This window comes from Argopecten irradians, chromosome 7 (assembly GCF_041381155.1).
Source record: "Argopecten irradians isolate NY chromosome 7, Ai_NY, whole genome shotgun sequence".
NCBI lineage: Eukaryota > Metazoa > Mollusca > Bivalvia > Pectinida > Pectinidae > Argopecten > Argopecten irradians.
Genome location: NC_091140.1, coordinates 20528778 through 20549120, shown reverse-complemented (window position 1 = coordinate 20549120; position 20343 = coordinate 20528778). Strand labels below are relative to the sequence as shown.

The window sequence follows — 20343 nt, the reverse complement described above, 5'->3', positions numbered from 1 at the left end:
TATATACAGGTTATATAAGGTGTGTCCTCTATATACAGGTTATATAAGGTGTGTCCTCTATATACAGGTTATATAAGGTGTGTCCTCTATATACAGGTTATATAAGGTGTGTCCTCTATATACAGGTTATATAAGGTGTGTCCTCTATATACAGGTTATATAAGGTGTGTCCTCTATATACAAGGTTATATAAGGTGTGTCCTCTATACACAGTTAATAAGGTGTGTCCTCTATATACAGGTAATAAGGTGTGTCCTCTATATACAGGTTATATAAGGTGTGTCCTCTATATACAGGTTATATAAGTGTGTCCTCTATATACAGGTTATATAAGGTGTGTCCTCTATACACAGGTTATATAAGGTGTGTCCTCTATACACAGGTTATATAAGGTGTGTCCTCTATATACAAGGTTATATAACAGGTTATATAAGGTGGTCCTCTATATACAGGTTATATAAGGTGTGTCCTCTATATACAGGTTAATAAGGTGTGTCCTCTATATACAGGTTAGATAAGGTGTGTCCTCTATATACAGGTTATATAAGGTGTGGCTCTATACACATATCAAACGTATCCTCTGTTCATGTTTTATATATCTGCGATATTTAAAATTGCCGCCTAGGTTTTCTTCCTACAGAGTTATCGCTCTTTGCAGAAGTTTTTAATTGACGGTCAAAAAGCTATACTTTGCCGGTTGTGTTTATTTTTTGGCAAAGAAGTTTCATTCTCACGACCAGAATCCGTGATAATAATGGCCCTCAACAAATTGGCAATCGACGCATTGGATTTGAAAAACAAGAGAGTTTTAATTAGGTTTGTATATCCGTCATTTGGATGTATCAATGCATATATTACATCTGTAATCTGCACTATAAAAACATCTTTAGAATGCATTCGCCCGCCTGACCTTGACTTCTATCAAGGACGGCTTGAATGTCACGTATATCGTGTACATGACATATGAGGCTCCAAACAGGGGGTGACATTGTCTTATATCCTTTAAACAAATAGAATAGTCTATGGATCATTGTTCTCATCACTCTCTGTTACCCATAGATCGGGATCACCCCATCTGTCAGATTTCAAAATTGCCATAAGCTTATTTAGTGATGGAGCTGATACTGTTACATAGGGATTGAAAATCATTGAATGTACATGTATTTTTCTAATTTTCATAGCGGCTATGAATAGCAGAAGCTATCTACATATCCCGTGCCCCCTAGTACAATGTATATAATTTTTTATTGTACAATACCCAGTCACTCTACATGTAACAAAAAAACAAATAAAAGTGTAGCTGGTAGTTTCATTAATCATTAGTTTGTGGATATTATGGACTCTATAAGGGTTGGATCAGTATATATAGTGCATACAATTGGTTTTCATTAGTGTATCACTTCTCGATTCACAAAAATGCTGTAACGTTATACATATCAATGTATCATTTTAACAACTCATCCTACTCTTTTTAGATTGTGGGCTATTCAAATATTGCTTTTCGTCCGTGGTCCTTCCATCCGTCAGTCCGTCCGTAAACAATTCTTGTTACCACTATTTCTCAGAAAGTGCTAAAGGGATCTTTTTCAAATTTGATAGGTTCCCCCAGGGCCCTAGTTGTACATATTGCATTTTGGGACCGATCGGTCAACAAGATGGTCGCCAGGCAGCCATCTTGGATTTTGTTAGTTAAAGTTTGTTACCGCTATATTTCAGAAAGTACTAAAGGGATCTTTCTCAAATTTCATAGTATATGTTCCCCGAGGGACCTAGTTGTGCATATTGCTTTTTTCGACCGATCGGTCAACAAGAAGGCCAACTGGTTGCCATCTTGGATTTTGGTAATTAAAGTTTGTTATACCGCTATTTCTCAGAAAGACAGAAAGGATCTTTCTCAAATTTCATATGCAGGTTCACCCTAGGACCCTAAATGTGCATCTTGCATTTTGGGATAGATTGATCAACAAGATGGTGGCCAGGCATGCGCAGCCATCTTTGATTTTGGTAGTTAAAGTTTGTTACCACTATTTCTCAGAAAGTACTGAAGGGATTTTTCTCAAATTTCATGGTCCCCTAAGGACCTAGTTGTACATATTGCATTTCGGGACCAATCGGTTAACAAGATGGCCAACTGGCCGCCATCTTGGATTTTGGTAATTAAAGTTTGTTACTGCTATTTCTAAGAAAGTGCGGAAGGGATCTTTCTCAAATTTCATATGTATGTGTTCCCCCAGGGACCTAGTTGTGCATATTGCTTTTTTCGACCAATCGGTCAACAAGATGGCAACTAATCCCCATCTTGGATTTTGGTAATTCAAAGTTTGTTACACCACTATTTCTCAGAAAGACAGAAAGGATCTTTCTCAAATTTCATATGTATGTTTACCCTAGGACCCTAAATGTGCATATTGCATTTTGGGATAGATTGATCAACAAGATGGCGGCCAGGCATGCGCAGCCATCTTTGATTTTGGTAGTTAAAGTTTGTTACCACTATTTCTCAGAAAGTACTGAAGGGATTTTTCTCAAATTTCATGGTCCCCTAAGGACCTATTTGTACATATTGCATTTCGGGACCAATCGGTTAACAAGATGGCCAACTGGCCGCCATCTTGGATTTTGGTAATTAAAGTTTGTTATACCACTATTTCTCAGAAAGACGGAAAGGATCTTTCTCAAATTAATTTCATATGTAGGTTCACCCTAGGACCCTAAATGTGCATATTGCATTTTGGGATAGATTGATCAACAAGATGGCCGCCGGGCAGCCATCTTGGATTTTGTTAGTTAAAGTTTGTTATCGCTATATCTCAAAAAGTACTAAAGGGATCTTTCTCAAATTTCATATGTATATGTTCACCTAGGGACCTAGTTGTGCATATTGCTTTTTTCGACCGATCGGTCAATTAGATGGCCGCCAGGCAGCCATCTTGGATTTTGTTAGTTAAAGTTTGTTACCACTATTTCTCAGAAAGTACTGAAGGGATTTTTCTCAAATTTCATGGTCCCCTAGGGACCTAGTTGTGCATATTGCATTTCAGGACCAATCGGTTAACAACATGGCCAACTGGTCGCCATCTTGGATTTTGGTAATTAAAGTTTGTTACCGCTATTTCTCAGAAAGTACGGAAGGGATCTTTCTCAAATTTCATATAGGTTCCCATAGGACCCTAAATATATGAATTGCATTTTGGTAGTTCAAAATTGTTACATCTATTTCTCAGAAAATACTAAAGGGATCTTTCTCAAATTTCATATGTAGGTTTCCCAAGGACCGTAGTTGTGCATATTGCATTTTAAGACTGATCGGTGAACAAGATGGCCAACAGACAGCCATCTTGGATTTTGATAATTGAAGTTTGTTACCGCTATTTCTCATACTTTATGCGTAGTATGTTTGAAAAAGTTTGAAAAGCATAGAAAAGATCTCTCTTTCCATTGTTAGATGTAGATCATTCTTTGGTGGGTGCCAAGATCCCATTGGGATCTCTTGTTATTATCAAAAATGGGAAATTCCAGTCCAACAAAAATATCATTCAAGTAAGAGCATTTCAGTTAATAGGAAGTATTAAGTATTTGTGCTGCAGCTCTTTATTAAGATGCACCAGAAATGCCTTTTCCTAACTAAGAATACAAATTCAATAATTTCAATGTGAAAACCAAATCAGAGAGTCTTTGCCAGGTTTAGGATTTATCAAAATTGTGTTTACGGTATTGTCACAATATTCAAAACATTATGGTCAATTGCATTTTGAAAAAGAGCTCCACTGTAATATGTATTATGCATTGATTCAGTGTATTGTCAATTATTTCAACATTGAGTTCTTACATTCACACTTTTTAAAGTTACATGTACGTTAAATGTAAAAGCTATGTTGTAAATTTGCAATTAATATAAAATAGATAAAGAGATTTGTTTGAATTTATTTCAGAGTTGATTTTAATGTTCCATTGAAAGATGGGAAAATAACAAACACACAAAGGTAGGTATTCATTTTATTGAATGTACAATGTATCCCTTCAGTCATGTATTGTTAATTTTTTATTCATTAACAAATGCAGTGAACTACAAATCATAGATAAATTAAAAAGGAACATTACATTAAAATGTTCACAATGACATGCAATATCAGGTAAAACATGTTATAAATTATTGTCATGAAAGCAGCTTTATTTTGAAATTGCGTATGGTTTTTAACTTTTTATTTTGTAGTGCAATTATGAGGTATGAATTATCAATAAAAAAAAATGAAAATTATGTATAAGCTAGCTAGACAGAATGTTCATAAACTATTAATAAATTGGTAATAAATTATAACAGTATATACAAGTAGATTAATATACATGTACATGACATGCCTATTTGTTGATTAGGATTGTGGCAGCCATTCCTACAATCAAACATGCCCTGGACAATGGAGCTAAGAGTGTGGTACTTATGAGCCATCTTGGTCGCCCCGATGGACGTCGACAAGACAAATACTCAATGTCTCCAGTTGCTGCGGAACTGAAAACACTTCTCGGCAAGTAAGTAAATAGCTATAAAGAAACTGATAATAATAAAACAGTGTGTATGATGGTGATCAGTTTGATGACATTATTTCTTACTGATATAAATATGTTGGATGTCCCCTCCATGAAATGGCCCTGGGATATATAGTGTAGTTAGTACTTTCTGTCATTTTATGTACTGTGTCATCTTTCAATGCAATATATACTGTGAAATTGAAAAGAAATGAAAAGAAAAAATGTTAATGTACATGTAAGCATTTAAAACCGTTGTGGACGTACCAGTTACCACACAGAACAGGATTAAGAAAAATTGCAATGAGCCCTAATTTTTGTAATTTGATTTGTCTGTAGTTCTGTTCCAAGTTATTGATTTAAACGTATCTATTATTGAAAATATGGGATTCATCATAAGCACAACTTATTTTAATTATCAGCGCCTTTCTCCATGTTATTCTTAATCTTTATATATCAGAGAGTTATCTCCCCTTTAAGGTATGTATTGATTGTGACGCCATGTATGCAAGAGTTATGTACCTTAAAGAAAGCAATTTTAATTTGGCACTCAAATAATGATGTCAGAATCGATACCTTCCTTCAAGGGAGATAACTCTGTCACACCTGAATATTTGACAATGATAGGAATAGTATACCAATACATATCAGGGGGTCAATGCCTGACAAAAAAAGGCTCACTAATAAATTTGTGAGTTAATGAGTTGTCTCCCTTAAATTGACAGGGAGGTTCTGTTCCTATCAGACTGTATCGGTGAAGAGGTAGAAAAGGCCTGTGCTGACCCTGCCCCCGGATCAGTCATTCTCTTAGAGAATCTACGATTCCATATAGAAGAAGAAGGCAAGGGTGTAAACTCTGAAGGGGCCAAGGTGTGCATTTATCAGAGATTTATAAGGAGTTTGGTTGAATGACACATTTTTAGGTCACCTGACCATGCGATAACTAGTGTTGTATAATCGGCTAAAAATGATAATCGATCATCGGTTGGAATCGGAAGACTCATCCGATCCGATAATCGCACAAAATGATCGGTTCAATTTTCTATTCAAATTGCCTATAATCTATATATTAAAAGCTTGTTTTGCCCTCTCTGTTATGAGCAGTGGATAGAATGTTGAAAACAAAAATTTCATGCCTGTTTTTGACTGTATTTGGTGAAAATTATTGACATGGAGGAATGTTAGGGAGTTTTCAGTGTATTTTAGGTTTTTAATAGAAAAATATTTGATTCCCAATCAGTTTAATTTTTTTCCCGATGATCGATTATGACATTTTCAATCGATCATCGGATCGGTTGAGGGTCATCTAGCCAGTTAATCGATTATTGCCGATCATCAATACAACACTAGCGATAACTTGAGTAAATATAAACCGAGCTTAATGAAACTTTGTATATAGACTAGCATTGGAAAGATCTCGCATGAGTTAAAAAAATCAGCTTGAATCAATTGTAACTTATGGAATTATTGCCCTTTACAATTATAATTATTACAGCGCCGTTACAACAAGCGTACGTGTGACGGCCAGTCTAGTAGGTGGTTCCGTTGATTGGTAGCTAGTCAGGTTGCATGGTATCTAGTCAGTTTGCCAACGACATTCAATAAACTGTGTAAGCACAGCTCTCATTGGCTGTCGCTTCAATGTAGGGGCGGAGCTAAACAGTCGGAAATATCTGTCGTCGATTACTAAGATCAGAAACGTGGGCTGTACCATATACATAAAATGATCGGCATCGTAAGCTTCATAATGTAAAAAGATTACACAAATACATTTTAATTACCTCATGTATAGACTCTGAATCAGCGCTAATCAGTGAAGTACGTATGGAAAGAGCTACTGTTGTAGCGGAAAAGTCAGTCGAAAAAGAAATCACCTGCTTCTGACAAATTATAACTTTACCGCAAGGTGCAGGAAACCAAATCGGGTACAATGTACGACCAACCATCATGTCTTGTCAAAATATATTCCGATAAAACACGTCTTTGACACATACCTGGATGTCAGTAGGGATGCTATTCCAGCTGTAGGCGTAGATTTTTTAAAACTTTGTCACCAGTATTTAATCAGAGAGATGCATTTGAATCTAGTGTTGACAAATTTCTCGGCTAAAATCAAACTACCGCCGCGCATGCACCAACCTCCGAGAACATTACCTGTGAGGGTCGCGCAAATATGAATCAAATTAAATTATAAGTATTTAGGCAATGCATCCAAACTCGACGTCTACAACTAGAACAACATCCCCTACTAACATCCAGGTATGTATCAAAACCGTGTTTGATTGGAATATATTCTGATAAGATATTTACAGCCGTGCTACCCCAACTGAGAACGACGCGTGTATATAAACCCCTACCGCTCTACCGCTGACTTGTATCGGTGTATTGAATGAGTGTACTGTAGCCGTGTTATTTATAGACTCGAGTACTGTCGCCAAATCCACAGGTAAATTGGTACTGGATGCTACTCTCGGGCTTCTCATCCAGCTTAATGAAACTGAATGGCTAGTTAGCTTAACCGATCTATCTACAATGTATCATCAACAATGCGTGTGTATCTACTTAAAAACAAAACAAATATTCTTCAAATTGCATCAACATTCACTTGACTAGTATTTCTTTATTTTAGATATTTTAACAAATCTTCATATTTCTTGTAAAATTGCATATGAAACTCCTTATAGATCTAGCGATGCTCATTACGTAGGGAACCGCCATAACATGTCCTGGCTGCAGGCCGTGTGCAAAAAGTCAAAACACACGTGGGATTTATAAGACGAGTCCTAAACTGTCATATATTTAGGATTTTCAATAAGTGGTTGGTAATATTATTACAGCAAAACTGACAAGCTACAAGGTTACTATAGATCTAAACCCAACACATTAACAAACACGATGAAAAGTTTGATCCATTGGAACGTTGCTAGATTAGATACATAACGTTACGCTACAGTATGAATACTCCCCAAAGTCCAGAGAAATGGCCAATAATTTATGAACAAAACATCCTCAAAACATTCGCTTGATAAGTGAAACAAAACAATAACGAATTTTTAATACAGTGATTGAATATATACATTGTAAAAAATTAAATAGTACACAACATGATCAAACACATTGTACAACAGAGTCGGGTATGAACATCAAAGACCCGCTGGCTCCGCCTACTTCTCAATGTTGTCGGCGATCTTGTCGGTCAGGGGGCAATCAGTCGGGCTGCCGATGCTTCACCCAATCAGTGCCTTCGTTACATGCCACCTAAAATCTAATCTACTGCATCAGTTACCAGCCTACTAGATCAGCTACCAGCCAACGTGTCTATCGAGTGAATGAATGTAAATAGGAACACTTGTTGTAACGGCGCTGTAAATGTTGTGAACATGATAACTTGAGTAAATATGAATTTAATCATTTTCAATTTTGATTTTTCATGCTTTCTAATGTCAAAATTTTTCTTTTTTAAAATATGAAAGAAGTTTTTAATCCGACAATTCTTATCTGTAAAGTCACTAACTATAATTGCATTTTGTTGTAGGTAAAAGCAGAAACGGCAGAGGTAGATAAATTCCGGGCATCTTTGTCAAAACTTGGAGATGTTTATGTAAACGATGCTTTCGGCACTGCTCATAGAGCACACAGGTATACTAATATTATCTGTTAATACTTGGCTGATTTGAAGTTTTTTTTAAACTATCAGACTACAGGTAAAACTAACTGTATCACAACACTAGTATGCCGTAAAAGTAGTATTGTATCGTATCACAAAAATAATACTGTATCAAAAAATTAGTACTGTACAGTGCATCGACTTCCACTATCAACAAAAATAATACAAAGCAAAACCTGACAGTCTTATGGATCAATAATCTTGTCTATATGCATTATACACATATATATTTTTTAAGAACATTAATTTTTATGGACTTGTTTTGAAATAGTGATCGTAAAATTTAGTAGACATGAAAGAAAGTTGGTTGTATATGTATGACACATATCGTTCCATTCTCAAGTACATTAGTACTGTATTGTAGTACATATGGTGATTCTGTTTATATTGTTTAATTTTTTCAGTTCAATGGTGGGCTGTCAGCTTTCACAGAAGGCTTCAGGATACCTGCTGAAGAAAGAACTGACTTACTTCTCCAAGGCATTAGTTAACCCTGTAGAACCTTTCCTGGCCATTCTTGGCGGGTAAGCACTGAAGTATTAAAGAGACCGCAGAACCAAATGATTTCCCATATACGACAACATTAGCCAATGTCCAGATTAAATGAAGTTTTTAAATCCGGCTATTTATCACTACAACTGTGAATAAAGATTGTTAAAGAAGTACCTACTTGCTAGACTGAAGTGGGGATTTCCATCTTGGTTTGATTTCCGCACTAAAAATTGATAAAAATTTTCATAAAATTGCAATCGTGATTATCTCGCCTGTTAGAAACAGACTTAAAACAAATTTCAAAATTTCTTTACACATTTAACATCTACATGTATTGCCTAACCTACACATTAAACATTTGAAACTGATGCACCCTGAATACCTAACCAGCAGGCTCTGAAACATTTACCTCTCTATGAAATCTTCTGCCCAAAAGGGGATTTCCAGAAATCTATTTTTGGTTTGATTCTGTGGTCCCTCTTATAGAGGGCATTAGACACATACAGTTGTATTCCTGTTCTGTGCAATTTGTTTTCGTTGTTTGTTCTTTGCACTTTTGTTGGTGTGTATATTGTATCTAGTAGTAACTTACTTGTACCTACTGTACAGGCTAAATAAATTGAATCATATTATTAGTTATATAGTCAGTTACTGACCCCCTATAAAGGCATAGAGGGTCAGTTAGATTTATAGGGGGCGAGGGCGTAGCCCGAGCCTCCTATACTTCTTACTGACCCTCTATGCCTTTATAGGGGGTCAGTAACTGACTATATAACGAATTTATCGCATCGAGGACCATTTAATTGTTTCATTAATTCTTTTTTTCCTATTTCATAGTATTTGTTTGGTCAAGAATATGAAATCAAACTTAAATCATACTGGCGAATGATAACAAACAATCGACACTTTTAAAATAATTGGCCTACTTCAGTAGGCTATACATTTATTTATTCATTTATTAATTTCAAGAATTTTCAAATACACTGTATAAGGAACCTGCAGAATAATACTGAATAATTCATAAATCAATAGTTCGACATTCCTATGTACACATTAGGCCTACCTTAATACTACACCAGACCGTCTGTATATTGAAAGCATCACAAACAAGAATGACACAAACATCCATCTAACATTTTAAGCACAATCTCCTTGATCATCTGTGCATTCTTGCTGAGATAATCACTGAAAAGTTATGCCGAAAAATTGGTTGTAGAGTGAGGATTGATCTGTGGGTCCGAACACCTCCATTTGTTTATAATCACAGTCTAGAAAATGCTTGAATTGCTACGTTTGACTTTCGCCTCGTCATCAACTTTCAAACTGGAGTAGGGGAAGCAACTCGTATTTAAAAAAATGCATTTCATTTAATTTGAAGTATTAAAACGATTAAAATTATTTTTACACAAAAATTAACAAGTAATATATAGTTTTACGGTAATGAAGTGGTATATTTAGTTGAAGAGAATGTGTTTAAATTTTGAAGCGAGGGCGACAGCCGCCATATTGCACCATAATAAAATTTACTGACCCCCTATAAAGTGTTAGGGGGTCACCACGTGACGGCTCTCCGCCAATCATTTGGGGACATTTCTGTCCGAGGTGCGATAATTAATGATGCAGTAAAAAAGATATGAAGTCATATTTTATAAATAAATATTTGTTTTGGAGGTGAACGTTTGTCTTGATATGGTGTTTTTAGGTCAAATAGAAATGAAAACGTTTGTACATGATTGTTGTCTGGTTACAGAGCCAAGGTGGCGGATAAGATCCAACTGATAGAGAACATGTTGGACAAGGTCAACGAAATGATTATCGGAGGTGGTATGGCCTTCACCTTCCTTAAGGTCCTCAAAAACATGCAGGTGAGAGTCGAAAGTCTGAATACAACTGATAGATTGTAAAATCCTTGATAAAGGGAAAGGGACATCCATATTACAAGATATATGTAAAATGATTTTAGATGACAAAGTGATATACTACAATGAAAAATTGATTTTAACCCAATTAATAAATTTTGCAATCACAGCTTCATAATCATGATGTTTTTAATGTTTTTAAATTACCAAGATTCTATCAGTTGTGATTATTGTCTGTTTGTCAATTGTCCCAGTACTATGTACATCATTTAGTCCTACTGTCATAAAACAATATTTCTTTTAAAAATTGATTTGAATGACTTTAAAATACCATATGAGCTCAGAGGTTGTGAATCAGAACATTTTAGACTTGATTAACATGTTTTGATTGTAAGGTTATAGGCATTGAAACCTTACATTGCCCAACAAACAAGTAAATTTATTTGAACTTATTTATAAATGCATTATGTAAGAAAAGGTAGTTGTGATGCAATTTTCTCATGGACTTTTACATGTATTAAAATGGTTGATTTGATAGATTGGCGAGGAATTTAAGATCTCAAAAGATTAAATATTGGTTTTATTTAGTTTTATTGTTGATTTGATATATTTAGTTTCATTGTTGATTTGATATATTAAGTTTCATTGTTGATTTGATAGATTGGCGGTTCCCTGTATGATGAGGAATTTAAGATCAAAAAAGATTTAATATTGGTTTTATTTAGTTTTATTGTTGATTTGATAGATTGGTGGTTCCCTGTTTGATGAGGAATCGAAATTGTAAAAAAATTAAATATTGGTTTTATTTAGTTTCATTGTTGTTTTGATATATTTAGTTTCATTGTTGATTTGATATATTTAGTTTCATTGTTGATTTGATATATTTAGTTTCATTGTTGATTTGATATATTTAGTTTCATTGTTGATTTGATATATTAAGTTTCATTGTTGATTTGATATATTTAGTTTCATTGTTGATTTGATATATTTAGTTTCATTGTTGATTTGATATATTTAGTTTCATTGTTGATTTGATATATTTAGTTTCATTGTTGATTTGATATATTTAGTTTCATTGTTGATTTGATATATTTAGTTTCATTGTTGATTTGATATATTTAGTTTCATTGTTGATTTGATAGATTGGCGGTTCCCTGTATGACGAGGAGGGATCTAAGATCATCCAGAAACTAATGGACAAAGCTAAGGACAAGGGTGTACAGATCCATCTACCTGTCGACTTTGTTACAGGGGACAAGTTTGCTGAAGACGCAGCAGTTGGAGCAGCTACTGTGGAATCTGGAATTCCTGATGGCCACATGGTAATAAGTCGCCGACATTTTATTTTCCTCTGGTCAATTAAATCACAATATGTTTAACATGCTTCCATTTTGTGTTTTTCATGATTTATGATTAAACTGCTTCAAATTATTGATTTACATCTGAACACTACCATTACACATACCTTTAACTATTACAGGGCTTGGATATTGGACCGGAGTCCTCTAAAGCATTTGAAACAGTTATCAGCAGAGCTAAAACTATTGTCTGGAATGGGTAAGTTTAATCAATATATCACAAAATAACACCATAGCCCTTCACAACAGGAATACTTTCTCTAACCTACCAGGGTTATATCACAAAACAACACCATAACCCTACACAACAGGAATACTTTCTCTAACCTACCAGGTTTATATCACAAAATAACACAATAACCCTACACAACAGGAATACTTTCTCTAACCAACTAGGGTTATATCACAAAACAACACCATAACCCTACGCAACAGGAATACTTTCTCTAACCTACCAGGGTTATATCACAAAACAACACCATAACCCTACGCAACAGGAATACTTTCTCTAACCAACTAGGGTTATATCACAAAATAACACCATAACCCTACACAACAAGAATACTTTCTCTAACCTACCTGGGTTATATCACAAAATAACACCATAACCTACACAACAGGAATACTTTCTCTAACCTACCTGGGTTATATCATAAAATAACACCATAACCCTACACAATAGGAATACTTTCTCTAACCTACCTGGGTTATATCACAAAATAACACCATAACCTACACAACAGGAATACTTTCTCTAACCTATCAGGGTTATATCACAAAATAACACCATAACCCTACACAACAGGAAAGCTATCTCTAACCTACCAGGGTTATATCACAAAACAACACCATAACCCTATACAACAGGAATACTTTCTCTAACCTACCAGGGTTATATCATAAAATAACACCATAACCCTACACAACAGGAATACTTTCTCTAACCTACCAGGGTTATATCACAAAACAACACCATAACCCTACACAACAGGAATACTTTCTCTAACCTACCAGGGTTATATCACAAAACAACACCATAACCCTACACAACAGGAATACTTTCTCTAACCTACCAGGGTTATATCACAAAACAACACCATAACCCTACACAACAGGAATACTTTCTCTAACCTACCAGGGTTATATCACAAAACAACACCATAACCCTACACAACAGGAATACTTTCTCTAACCTACAGGGTTATATCACAAAACAACACCATAACCCTACACAACAGGAATACTTTCTCTAACCTACTAGGGTTATATCACAAAAAACACCATAACCCTACACAACAGGAATACTTTCTCTAACCTACTAGGGTTATATCACAAAATAACACCATAACCCTACACAACAGGAATACTTTCTCTAACCTACTAGGGTTATATCACAAAATAACACCATAACCCTACACAACAGGAATACTTTCTCTAACCTACTAGGGTTATATCACAAAATAACACCATAACCCTACACAACAGGAAAGCTATCTCTAACCTACCAGGGTTATATCACAAAATAACACCATAACCTACACAACAGGAATACTTTCTCTAACCTACCAGGGTTATATCACAAAATAACACCATAACCCTACACAACAGGAAAGCTATCTCTAACCTACCAGGGTTATATCACAAAATAACACCATAACCTACACAACAGGAATACTTTCTCTAACCTACCAGGGTTATATCACAAAATAACACCATAACCTACACAACAGGAATACTTTCTCTAACCTACCAGGGTTATATCACAAAATAACACCATAACCTACACAACAGGAATACTATCTCTAACCTACCAGGGTTATATCACAAAATAACACCATAACCTACACAACAGGAATACTTTCTCTAACCTACCAGGGTTATATCACAAAATAACACCATAACCCTACACAACAGGAATACTTTCTCTAACCTACCAGGGTTATATCACAAAATAACACCATAACCCTACACAACAGGAAAGCTATCTCTAACCTACCAGGGTTATATCACAAAATAACACCATAACCTACACAACAGGAATACTTTCTCTAACCTACCAGGGTTATATCACAAAATAACACCATAACCTACACAACAGGAATACTTTCTCTAACCTACCAGGGTTATATCACAAAATAACACCATAACCCTACACAACAGGAAAGCTATCTCTAACCTACCTGGGTTATATCACAAAACAACACCATAACCCTACACAACAGGAATACTTTCTCTAACCTACCAGGGTTATATCACAAAACAACACCATAACCCTACTCTTGGCTACTACAGAAGGTGGAGCCACCACTATCATTGGTAGGTTACACCATTACCCTACAGGAATACTTTCTCTAACCTACCAGGGTTATATCACAAAACAACACCATAACCCTACACAACAGGAATACTTTCTCTAACCTACCAGGGTTATATCAGAAGGTGGAGCCACCACTATCATTGGTAGGTTACATACATATATCTATATAGGAAGTTTGTTGTCTTGGCTTAACTACAGAAGGTGGAGCCACCACTATCATTGGTAGGTTACATACATATATCTATATAGGAAGTTTGTTGTCTTGGCTTAACTACAGAAGGTGGAGCCACCACTATCATTGGTAGGTTACATACATATATCTATATAGGAAGTTTGTTTGTCTTGGCTTAACTACAGAAGGTGGAGCCACCACTATCATTGGTAGGTTACATACATATATCTATATAGGAAGTTTGTTGTCTTGGCTTAACTACAGAAGGTGGAGCCACCACTATCATTGGTAGGTTTACATACATATATCTATATAGGAAGTTTGTTGTCTTGGCTTAACTACAGAAGGTGGAGCCACCACTATCATTGGTAGGTTACATACATATATCTATATAGGAAGTTTGTTGTCTTGGCTTAACTACAGAAGGTGGAGCCACCACTATCATTGGTAGGTTACATACATATATCTATATAGGAAGTTTGTTGTCTTGGCTTAACTACAGAAGGTGGAGCCACCACTATCATTGGTAGGTTACATACATATATCTATATAGGAAGTTTGTTGTCTTGGCTTAACTACAGAAGGTGGAGCCACCACTATCATTGGTAGGTTACATACATATATCTATATAGGAAGTTTGTTGTCTTGGCTTAACTACAGAAGGTGGAGCCACCACTATCATTGGTAGGTTACATACATATATCTATATAGGAAGTTTGTTGTCTTGGCTTAACTACAGAAGGTGGAGCCACCACTATCATTGGTAGGTTACATACATATATCTATATAGGAAGTTTGTTGTCTTGGCTTAACTACAGAAGGTGGAGCCACCACTATCATTGGTAGGTTACATACATATATCTATATAGGAAGTTTGTTGTCTTGGCTTAACTACAGAAGGTGGAGCCACCACTATCATTGGTAGGTTACATACATATATCTTATAGGAAGTTTGTTGTGTCTTGGCTTAACTACAGAAGGTGGAGCCACCACTATCATTGGTAGGTTACATACATATATCTATATAGGAAGTTTGTTTGTCTTGGCTTAACTACAGAAGGTGGAGCCACCACTATCATTGGTAGGTTACATACATATATCTATATAGGAAGTTTGTTGTCTTGGCTTAACTACAGAAGGTGGAGCCACCACTATCATTGGTAGGTTACATACATATATCTATATAGGAAGTTTGTTGTCTTGGCTTAACTACAGAAGGTGGAGCCACCACTATCATTGGTAGGTTACATACATATATCTATATAGGAAGTTTGTTGTCTTGGCTTAACTACAGAAGGTGGAGCCACCACTATCATTGGTAGGTTACATACATATATCTATATAGGAAGTTTGTTGTCTTGGCTTAACTACAGAAGGTGGAGCCACCACTATCATTGGTAGGTTACATACATATATCTATATAGGAAGTTTGTTGTCTTGGCTTAACTACAGAAGGTGGAGCCACCACTATCATTGGTAGTTACATACATAGGTTTGTTGTCTGGCTTATACTACAGAATCACCACTATATGGTAAGTTTCTTAGAGTTTGTCTTGGCTTAACTACAGAAGGTGGAGCCACCACTATCATTGGTAGGTTACATACATATATCTATATAGGAAGTTTGTTGTCTTGGCTTAACTACAGAAGGTGGAGCCACCACTATCATTGGTAGGTTACATACATATATTCTATATAGGAAGTTTGTTGTCTTGGCTTAACTACAGAAGGTGGAGCCACCACTATCATTGGTAGGTTACATACATATATCTATATAGGAAGTTTGTTGTCTTGGCTTAACTACAGAAGGTGGAGCCACCACTATCATTGGTAGGTTACATACATATATCTATAGGAAGTTTGTTGTCTTGGCTTAACTACAGAAGGTGGAGCCACCACTATCATTGGTAGGTTACATACATATATCTATATAGGAAGTTTGTTGTCTTGGCTTAACTACAGAAGGTGGAGCCACCACTATCATTGGTAGGTTACATACATATATCTATATAGGAAGTTTGTTGTCTTGGCTTAACTACAGAAGGTGGAGCCACCACTATCATTGGTAGGTTACATACATATATCTATATAGGAAGTTTGTTGTCTTGGCTTAACTACAGAAGGTGGAGCCACCACTATCATTGGTAGGTTACATACATATATCTGTATAGGAAGTTTGTTGTCTTGGCTTAACTACAGAAGGTGGAGCCACCACTATCATTGGTAGGTTACATACATATATCTATATAGGAAGTTTGTTGTCTTGGCTTAACTACAGAAGGTGGAGCCACCACTATCATTGGTAGGTTACATACATATATCTATATAGGAAGTTTGTTGTCTTGGCTTAACTACAGAAGGTGGAGCCACCACTATCATTGGTAGGTTACATACATATATCTATATAGGAAGTTTGTTGTCTTGGCTTAACTACAGAAGGTGGAGCCACCACTATCATTGGTAGGTTACATACATATATCTATATAGGAAGTTTGTTGTCTTGGCTTAACTACAGAAGGTGGAGCCACCACTATCATTGGTAGGTTACATACATATATCTATATAGGAAGTTTGTTGTCTTGGCTTAACTACAGAAGGTGGAGCCACCACTATCATTGGTAGGTTACATACATATATCTATATAGGAAGTTTGTTGTCTTGGCTTAACTACAGAAGGTGGAGCCACCACTATCATTGGTAGGTTACATACATATATCTATATAGGAAGTTTGTTGTCTTGGCTTAACTACAGAAGGTGGAGCCACCACTATCATTGGTAGGTTACATACATATATCTATATAGGAAGTTTTTTGTCTTGGCTTAACTACAGAAGTTGGAGCCAAGACTATCATTGGTAGGTTACATACATATATCTATATAGGAAGATTTTTGTCTTGGCTTAATTACAGAAGGTGGAGCCACCACTATCATTGGTAGGTTACATACATATATCTATATAGGAAGTTTGTTGTCTTGGCTTAACTACAGAAGGTGGAGCCACCACTATCATTGGTAGGTTACATACATATATCTATATAGGAAGTTTGTTGTCTTGGCTTAACTACAGAAGGTGGAGCCACCACTATCATTGGTAGGTTACATACATATATCTATATAGGAAGTTTGTTGTCTTGGCTTAACTACAGAAGGTGGAGCCACCACTATCATTGGTAGGTTACATACATATATCTATATAGGAAGTTTGTTGTCTTGGCTTAACTACAGAAGGTGGAGCCACCACTATCATTGGTAGGTTACATACATATATCTATATAGGAAGTTTGTTGTCTTGGCTTAACTACAGAAGGTGGAGCCACCACTATCATTGGTAGGTTACATACATATATCTATATAGGAAGTTTGTTGTCTTGGCTTAACTACAGAAGGTGGAGCCACCACTATCATTGGTAGGTTACATACATATATCTTATAGGAAGTTTGTTGTCTTGGCTTAACTACAGAAGGTGGAGCCACCACTATCATTGGTAGGTTACATACATATATCTATATAGGAAGTTTGTTGTCTTGGCTTAACTACAGAAGGTGGAGCCACCACTATCATTGGTAGGTTACATACATATATCTATAGTAAGTTTGTTGTCTTGGCTTAACTACAGAAGGTGGAGCCACCACTATCATTGGTAGGTTACATACATATATCTATATAGGAAGTTTGTTGTCTTGGCTTAACTACAGAAGGTGGAGCCACCACTATCATTGGTAGGTTACATACATATATCTATATAGGAAGTTTTTTGTCTTGGCTTAACTACAGAAGGTGGAGCCACCACTATCATTGGTAGGTTACATACATATATCTATATAGGAAGTTTGTTGTCTTGGCTTAACTACAGAAGGTGGAGCCACCACTATCATTGGTAGGTTACATATATATATATCTATATAGGAAGTTTTTTGTCTTGGCTTAACTACAGAAGGTGGAGCCACCACTATCATTGGTAGGTTACATACATATATCTATATAGGAAGTTTGTTGTCTTGGCTTAACTACAGAAGGTGGAGCCACCACTATCATTGGTAGGTTACATACATATATCTGTATAGGAAGTTTGTTGTCTTGGCTTAACTACAGAAGGTGGAGCCACCACTATCATTGGTAGGTTACATACATATATCTGTATAGGAAGTTTGTTGTCTTGGCTTAACTACAGAAGGTGGAGCCACCACTATCATTGGTAGGTTACATACATATATCTATATAGGAAGTTTTTTGTCTTGGCTTAACTACAGAAGGTGGAGCCACCACTATCATTGGTAGGTTACATACATATATCTATATAGGAAGTTTGTTGTCTTGGCTTAACTACAGAAGGTGGAGCCACCACTATCATTGGTAGGTTACATACATATATCTGTATAGGAAGTTTGTTGTCTTGGCTTAACTACAGAAGGTGGAGCCACCACTATCATTGGTAGGTTACATATATATATATCTATATAGTAAGTTTGTTGTCTTGGCTTAACTACAGAAGGTGGAGCCACCACTATCATTGGTAGGTTACATACATATATCTATATAGGAAGTTTGTTGTCTTGGCTTAACTACAGAAGGTGGAGCCACCACTATCATTGGTAGGTTACATACATATATCTGTATAGGAAGTTTGTTGTCTTGGCTTAACTACAGAAGGTGGAGCCACCACTATCATTGGTAGGTTACATACATATATCTATATAGGAAGTTTGTTGTCTTGGCTTAACTACAGAAGGTGGAGCCACCACTATCATTGGTAGGTTACATACATATATCTATATAGGAAGTTTGTTGTCTTGGCTTAACTACAGAAGGTGGAGCCACCACTATCATTGGTAGGTTACATACATATATCTATATAGGAAGTTTGTTGTCTTGGCTTAACTACAGAAGGTGGAGCCACCACTATCATTGGTAGGTTACATACATATATCTATATAGGAAGTTTTTTGTCTTGGCTTAACTACAGAAGTTGGAGCCACCACTATCATTGGTAGGTTACATACATATATCTATATAGGAAGTTTGTTATCTTGACTTAACTACAGAAGGTGGAGCCACCACTATCATTGGTAGGTTACATACATATATCTATATAGGAAGTTTGTTGTCTTGGCTTAACTACAGAAGGTGGAGCCACCACTATCATTGGTAGGTTACATACATATATCTATATAGGAAGTTTGTTGTCTTGGCTTAACTACAGAAGGTGGAGCCACCACTATCATTGGTAGGTTACATACATATATCTATAGTAAGTTTGTTGTCTTGGCTTAACTACAGAAGGTGGAGCCACCACTATCATTGGTAGGTTACATACATATATCTATATAGGAAGTTTGTTGTCTTGGCTTAACTACAGAAGGTGGAGCCACCACTATCATTGGTAGGTTACATACATATATCTATATAGGAAGTTTGTTGTCTTGGCTTAACTACAGAAGGTGGAGCCACCACTATCATTGGTAGGTTACATACATATATCTATATAGGAAGTTTGTTGTCTTGGCTTAACTACAGAAGGTGGAGCCACCACTATCATTGGTAGGTTACATACATATATCTATAGTAAGTTTGTTGTCTTGGCTTAACTACAGAAGGTGGAGCCACCACTATCATTGGTAGGTTACATACATATATCTATATAGTAAGTTTGTTGTCTTGGCTTAACTACAGAAGGTGGAGCCACCACTATCATTGGTAGGTTACATACATATATCTATAGTAAGTTTGTTGTCTTGGCTTAACTACAGAAGGTGGAGCCACCACTATCATTGGTAGGTTACATACATATATCTATATAGGAAGTTTGTTGTCTTGGCTTAACTACAGAAGGTGGAGCCACCACTATCATTGGTAGGTTACATACATATATCTATATAGGAAGTTTGTTGTCTTGGCTTAACTACAGAAGGTGGAGCCACCACTATCATTGGTAGGTTACATACATATATCTAT

The 20343-nt window shown here is 36.0% G+C and overlaps 1 protein-coding gene across 1 annotated transcript in view; it reads left to right on the top strand.

Annotated features, from left to right (window-relative positions):
* The first annotated feature begins 656 nt into the window (after positions 1-656).
* The window catches only part of LOC138327075 (probable phosphoglycerate kinase), a 31224-nt gene continuing 11537 nt past the window's right edge, over positions 657-20343 (top strand). Inside the window, exons 1-9 of the mRNA XM_069273060.1 lie at positions 657-816; positions 3933-3983; positions 4375-4527; positions 5250-5394; positions 8060-8163; positions 8596-8715; positions 10434-10548; positions 11685-11864; positions 12023-12099. Coding sequence (XP_069129161.1) covers positions 755-816; positions 3933-3983; positions 4375-4527; positions 5250-5394; positions 8060-8163; positions 8596-8715; positions 10434-10548; positions 11685-11864; positions 12023-12099 — 1007 coding nt within the window. The 5' untranslated portion in view covers positions 657-754. The remainder of the gene's footprint in view (positions 817-3932; positions 3984-4374; positions 4528-5249; positions 5395-8059; positions 8164-8595; positions 8716-10433; positions 10549-11684; positions 11865-12022; positions 12100-20343) is intronic.